Source organism: Corvus brachyrhynchos, unplaced genomic scaffold, assembly GCF_000691975.1.
Source record: "Corvus brachyrhynchos isolate BGI_N302 unplaced genomic scaffold, ASM69197v1 scaffold99, whole genome shotgun sequence".
NCBI lineage: Eukaryota > Metazoa > Chordata > Aves > Passeriformes > Corvidae > Corvus > Corvus brachyrhynchos.
This window is the reverse complement of record NW_008239778.1, coordinates 1,030,606-1,037,221: the sequence shown is the minus strand read 5'-3', so window position 1 is coordinate 1,037,221 and position 6,616 is coordinate 1,030,606. Positions and strand designations below refer to the sequence as shown.

The following is a 6,616-nucleotide window of genomic DNA, read 5'->3' as shown; positions in this document are numbered from 1 at the left end:
AATTTGTTGATTTTTTAATTTGTTGATTTTTTAAAATAATTTTTGTGTAGGCAAATTTATTCTTCACCAAACAAGAAATAAACATTTCATGTTTTCTTCTGTTTCTGCCACAGTTTCTGCTGTCCCCTTCTCTTTGCTCTCAGTCCCACAGCCCTGACCCTGCCATCCCAATTCATGCTGAAATCAGGTTTTTACAGTTCCATTTCAAGCCTCACATTTACCACAGCTGCAGGAGGAAAGTCAGGAAAGTCAGGCATTTATTTCCATTCCTGCCTGGAGGTGTTCTGGCTTTCTGTGTGCATTCATGCTTATAAACACCTTAGGATTGTTTCAGCTTGAAAAATGATAATTTGTTAGAAATCACTCCGTTTTTTCTAAATATCCCAACAATTCAGAATATTATGTACAGCTGTACCCCTGCTCTTATTATCTTACCTGTGTCCAGGAATTCTGTCTCTTCCCCAGCTCCTTCTGTTTGTCCTGCTCTGGGAGCTTTTCCTTCTGGCAGAGAACTCCTGCCTTTCTTCTTCCCGCTGTTCCCAGCCTCCTGATTCCTCCTTGGAATGCTTTTAAGGGATCTGTTCCTGTTCAGAAGGAAAAGGAGTCACTTTGTGCTTGTTTTCCCAGCTTACAAAGACCTGCAAACCAGGGAAGATATAAGGAATGCAGCGTGGCATAAACCGGGCTGGGATGAACTGGTCTATTACACAGGTAACCCATTAACTCCTCTGGAATGCTGGGGGCAGACTTTGGGCTGTGCCATCCTCTCTGCTCCTCAGCACATCCCACTGGGAGAAAAAGTTCTTTATCTCAGGGGGAATCGTGTTTGTGTGTCAGTTTTAATTCTGTGAGGGCACAGAGGGACATTGCACTGAGCTGTAAAGTGAATTTTGCAGCTGGTTGTAGTTGGAGAAGTTGCCCAAGTGCTAAGAAGTTGCTGCATTAATATTAGATTTTTATACCAGCGCTTCTGTGGAAGAACAGATTTATGTAAATGCTTGTCCAAAGATTTAGGGAGCCAAGAGTGAAATTTACCTTTATATTAAATGATTATTTCGAATATTTCATTAAATACAGGAGCCTTGTTAAATGCATTGCTGGGAAAAGGGAATTTAGACTTTGGAACTAAAAGCCAGGAGATGTTTGAGATCAAAGAAAACTGTCATAACAAAACTCCCAGAAGTGTGCCAAGAATGTCAGCTTTGGGTTCCACGGGGCACATTTCAAAGGAAGTTACACCAGAAAAATGTAGGATCACTTCCATTTTGGTTAAAAGAATGGAAATATTTGTCTTTAAACGAGCAGAGAGATGATATTAAAGTCATTTATTCCCAAAACTACCGTGCTACAGGGATGATTACTGAACGTGCTGAACTCTGTCAGTGAAATAAAACCCTCTCTCCATTTTTTTTCAGTGCCCCTTATTCAGGAGATGGAGTCCAGAATCATGATACCCTTGAAGATTTCTCCACTTCAGTAAAGTCACTGATTTTCTTGTGCCTACATAGATAAAGTGACAAGTATTTGTCTTAATTTATGGTATACACTGTATATCATAGTCTGAAATATAAAAGTACTGTATTGAGCTTATAAAAGAGACCTCTTTTCTTCAGAACCCAGAACCCATGACCTTCTGCTCTGAGGGGGGGGAAAAAAACAATACAAGACTGTGATTAAAAGGTTGGTGAATTGAAAACAACTCCAGATCTGTGGGACAGCTCCCCAGGTAATGTGTGGCTTACAGGATTTCAAATCTCCTGCCACACAGGCACTGCCCAGAGCTCAGTAACAGCATTGCTGTGAGGCATTTAATGACTGCAGCTTTGAAAAACAAACAAAAAAATGGGAGTGAAATGAGAAGCTCTGGAGAAAGGAGAATTTCATTTCAAATTACGAAACGAGAAGCTTTGGGGTTGCTGTGAAATAACCCCTGGCTGGTGGAGCAGGCCTGAAATCAGCAAGTCTCTGTCTCCAGTCATTAATTGGGGATAATCCTGTGTGGTAGGAGATGGGTTATGGCCAGAAAGGGGCATTTGTAGGATTTCTGAGCACACATTTGCTTGGTACCTCCCCCTGGAATTAATCCCACGCAGGGTGACCCACGCTTTCCCCACAGACACTGCCAAGACGTGGTTGGCTGAACACCCTGCAGGGAATCGATTCACTCCAAAGCATTTCCCTCCCCAAACAGCTCTGAAATCTGGGAAAAGGGGTTGAATTTAATAAGCAGTGCTGATTCAGACTTGGAGGAGGGGGTGGCACTCCCTGTGGCTGGGTTGGTGTGTGAAGCTGGCGCATGTGGGGTCAGTGGGATTGGCATTTCCGTGTACCATGGTGTCCAGTTCTGTTTTGGTTTCACTTCTAGACTAGAATGTATCCACACTTTTTGGTGTCTGCAACGATGTGAACATCCTGTAAGTGACAGTAATATTCTCTCTCTCTCTCGTGGCTCCAAGAATCAGTGTAACATACTGAATGTACAAATCAGTTCTGAATGTCCAGTTTGTACATTTCAAGACGTTTTCAGGAAGAACATATCAGTCAATAAAATCCTTTTAATTTTCACTTTTTGCTGGCACCTCCTATGTATTGCACCACCTGTGTTTTCTCTCCTCTTGCAATGTTTAGTATGGAAAATTTAGAATATTTCAGCAATATCTCTGGTTCAGGGACAGCATTTCCCATGTTCTGCTCTCCTTCTCCAAAGGGAATTTACAATCTTTCCATCGCATCCCATTTTGCTGAGTGTTCCAGAGGTCCTGAGTGCTGTGGTGATAAATAACAAAACACTTTTCCTTCTCATTTTTCTCCACAAATTATGCTGCATTTTTCAGGTGTGGTTTCTGCTTTCATGAAATACACCGCACTCGTGCCTCCCCTCGAATTTCCTCTTGAACAAAGTCAATATTTGATCTGGTTCTTGTCTGGGTTTATATTTTCCTCCTGTTGTCAAGTGATGATGGGATTTTACTGAGTCAAATTCTGTGCTGTATCAGCTTAAAGTTGCTCAGTGAGCCAAGGAAATCATTTGACCTGATCCTTCTCACAAATGAGCCCTGAGCAGTGAGATCACCTGGGGCTGCCATTTTTCCAGACTTTTGGGGCTACTTTTCAACTCCAGAAGGAAAAAAGAGATGTCAATATCAGCTTCCAGTCCTTGTTACCTCTCCCAGCATCCTCCCAGATTTCTTTTCCCTGGAGAATTGTCCTTGTAACTCACACCCAGCGATCTCAGCCAGAGGCAAACACCAAAAAGCATTTTTGGAGCTGCAGGATTTTGTGTGTTCTGATGCAATCCATGGTTTTTACCTTCACCAGGAATTACATTCTGCCTGGCACGGCTCTTGCTGTTCAAGGGCCACAAAGTTTTGGGGGAGACATCACAGAGTTGCAGGTCCCTCACCCACTCCCAGGCTCTGAACTCCCCCTGGAGCTGCCCTGATGTGTTCTGGATGTGCCTCCCCTCATTTTGAGCTTCCTGCTTGTGCTCTGGCTGCCTTCAGGGTTAATTCCTGGTATTTTACCTGCAGATTAAATAGTTCCTGTTATTTTCCTTACAGATAGCAATGTAAACTCAAATGGAAATGGGTAATGCCAAGCTTTCCTTGCTTCCCTTTGCCTGAGCTTGGTTTTGCCTGGTTCTGTGAACACTGTTGGGATTTTCCCTCTTAATTCCATGGCTGAGTCTAAGTTTTCCTTGGACAAGCAATCCCTCAGCATTTCTTACAGCAGAACTGCTGGAGTTCAGAACTGAAGGGTTGAAAAGTGGGGGACAAGGCCTGGAAGGGTCTCTGGCAACTCTCAACTCTTGTCCCACTGCAACAACACAATTAAAACTCGGGTTTAGTTGTCCTGGAGAAGGCTGCAAACTGTCCCTCATGCAAATCTATAGTTTAAAGCAATTCTGCCTCATTGAATAATCACATTAAGAGGCTTTATATGAAGGCAGGTGGTCAGGAGACCCACCTGGAGACCAGCTCCTCCCTGTGTGACCTGTGCTGCTCCCCAGACTTTGCCCTGCTGGGCTGGGATGTGTCCAGGCAAATCTGTAACACTGAAACTTTCCTCACCCTGCTTTATTCCCTGCTGGGTTTTTTCCACTATTTCACAGACAAAACAGCTGAGCCTCTCACTGAGCTCAGCAATCCTCCTGCTACCTCTTGGGCTAGAGGTCAGCCTTGGTATTTGCCCAGTGGAAGGGGAGGGGGGGATTTTTTTCTAAGCCAGTCTGACCTAAAGAGCTGTTGTGAAATCCCTGGCACGGCCCCACAGTTTCCATAGTGCCCCGACTGGCAGAAGCTCCTGCTGTGAATGTTAACATCCCTTCCAGAGCTCCTGGCTGGGGCACTGGGGGAATTTCAGAGCCCTGAGCCGTGTCCCAGTGCCTGGAGCTCCAGCTGATCAGCTCCATGTCAGATTTATTTCCTTTGTGGCCTTTGAATTCCATAAAAAACAGCAAACAAACTCCTTCACTTCCTAACTGGGGGATTGCACAGAGATATGGTGGGAGCAGAAGGACTTCAGACTTGCCCTGCTCATGCAGCCTTGCCTGAACAAAAGCAGGATTGTCCAGGAGCTGCCCTGGGAGCTGGCTGGGACTTTTCTCAGGAAGAATTTCAAAGAGCCCATCTTTAACACTCCCAGAAGTTCTGGGGAGTGCTGCCAGCCATTGTCTGCCTTGGGTTTTGTGGGTTTTGCCAAACTCTGACAGATCCTCTGTGGCTCTTGCATGTCTGCCTTGCTCCAAAAAGCATCACAAGTTTGGTTCTGGATTTGTTTTCTGGTTCTGGATTTGTTTTCTTTTAACCCTTCTTCTCTACTATTAAATGCTGTTGTAACTACAAGCCAAAACCTTTTGAGAGCATCACTGAGAGCTGCACCCCTCATTCTGGGCTGTGTTAACTCCTCTTTCCCCCGTATCCTCCCCAACGATGTCACAGAATGAACAAATCCAGTATTTGCTTTAATTGTTGGTGATGCTTTAACAATAGGGCAGCAGCTGTCTCGTGGCACCTTGATGTAATCATAATAAATTAAGCAAATTCAGTGCTAATAGTGAAAAGCAGTGATTATTATGAGACAATGTGACATTTGGGAAGGTAAGGGCATCACTTGTTTCTGTTCCACCCAGAAATATGTGGTGGGGTTAAAGAGAATTGCCAGACTTCAGTTTCTGGAAAAATACTGGGACTCTTTGTAAGCACTTAGAAGATAAAAACCTCTGCAGAGATTTTTTTTCCAGCACAAATCATGTCATGTTTACCCATCTTTCTCCTGTGTGTTGTGGGGATGGAAGGAAGTGGAAGGTGGGGTGTATTTTAACACTGGTAAAGATTTTCACATCCTCACAGGTGAGATTCTCACAAGTCAGGAAAATGAAAGTCCCACAATGTGAAAAACACACTCAGGAGAGTTGTCAGCATTTACCAGGTGTGTTCTCTTGGATCAGACACTAAAGAGACTCCGTAAGAAACCAGGACCCATCAGCAGGAGCTCAGAGGAATTCTCAGAACAGGTCAGGCTTAACTCTAGCAGAGTTTAAGGGTGGTTAATCCACGTTGGAGGCAGAGGAAGGGACTGAAGTTTCCCAGAATTTCCTTGACAGGTTGATGAATTCACTCCCTTCCATTTACAGCTGATGGGGGTGGGTTGGTAAATAAACAAAACAGTTCCACAAACAGTGGGACCACTTCACAAAATCACCAGTTTGGAGTTTGGTTGGAATGTTTTAATGAAGGATGGGAACCACTCTGTCCCTCACCTGAAGATGTTTCTTGGACAGGGATGAACGTTGGATCTGTCTCAGATTTCCATGCAACTCCTGTCCCAGACAGGTTGAGCAACTGAGGCAGCTCAGGTTCTCTGTAGCCATAATTTAATGAAATCAGAGATATTTAGTGATGTTTTCCACCTGTTCACTGATTAACCTGCTCCTGAGATTCTGTGCAGTGAAAGGTACTTGCCAATCTGTTCAGCTTTTAGCCTGAATTATTTGTTATTATTATTATTATTATTATTTAGGTAAAGTTTTTGTTTGTGGCCCTGTTCTTTTTTTGCCACCCAAAATAAGTAAAGGCATTACAGATGAAACAACAGATGTGCAATATTGACCAGGAGATAATCCATTAAGGTATTCTTAATTTATTATTTTCTATGTCTGGACTTCACTTGGAAGTAAATAATCAATTTCCTTCTTCCACCATGGCAAAGCTGTATAAAAAATCTTAACCATTTTCATTACAACATATTTGAGTAGAACGGCGCCATTTGCCACACGAGCCAGAGTGGAAGGTGCCCAACTGCCAGAATCATCAAAAACTCCAGCCCACAAGTTTGCAAACAAATAAATGTTTAATGGCATTGAATAATGGATTTACAGGTGTTAAATAGATTATTTTACACGAGGATTTATCGCTCTTCCAGTTCCTTTAGCAATTCGTCGAAGTGGGTGATGTACCACTTTGCTTTCTCCTTTACTTGCTTTCTGACTACATTGCCTCCAAATCCAATGAAGCAATCCTGGAGAAACACAAGGAATGGCCACATTGATTAGTGCAGGCCCATGGAGCTTCTCAGTAATTAAAAGTTTGCTTTTAAGATTGGATTTTAAAATCAC

At 43.3% G+C, this 6,616-nt stretch overlaps 3 protein-coding genes across 3 annotated transcripts in view; 2 read left to right on the top strand and 1 right to left on the bottom strand.

The window, feature by feature from the left end:
- Positions 1-2,565, top strand: part of GBAS (glioblastoma amplified sequence) — a 14,693-nt gene extending 12,128 nt beyond the window's left edge. Inside the window, exons 10-11 of the mRNA XM_017742959.1 lie at positions 628-711; positions 1,416-2,565. Coding sequence (XP_017598448.1) covers positions 628-711; positions 1,416-1,480 — 149 coding nt within the window. The 3' untranslated portion in view covers positions 1,481-2,565. The remainder of the gene's footprint in view (positions 1-627; positions 712-1,415) is intronic.
- Positions 2,566-5,743: 3,178 nt separating this feature from the next.
- The window catches only part of LOC103621592 (T-complex protein 1 subunit zeta), a 19,447-nt gene continuing 18,574 nt past the window's right edge, over positions 5,744-6,616 (top strand). The window contains exon 1 of the mRNA XM_008640426.2: positions 5,744-5,769. Within this exon, the coding sequence (XP_008638648.2) occupies positions 5,768-5,769 (2 nt within the window). The 5' untranslated portion in view covers positions 5,744-5,767. The remainder of the gene's footprint in view (positions 5,770-6,616) is intronic.
- PSPH (phosphoserine phosphatase) overlaps positions 6,339-6,616 on the bottom strand; it is a 4,585-nt gene continuing 4,307 nt past the window's right edge. The window contains exon 5 of the mRNA XM_008640354.2: positions 6,339-6,519. Coding sequence (XP_008638576.1) covers positions 6,409-6,519 — 111 coding nt within the window. The 3' untranslated portion in view covers positions 6,339-6,408. The remainder of the gene's footprint in view (positions 6,520-6,616) is intronic.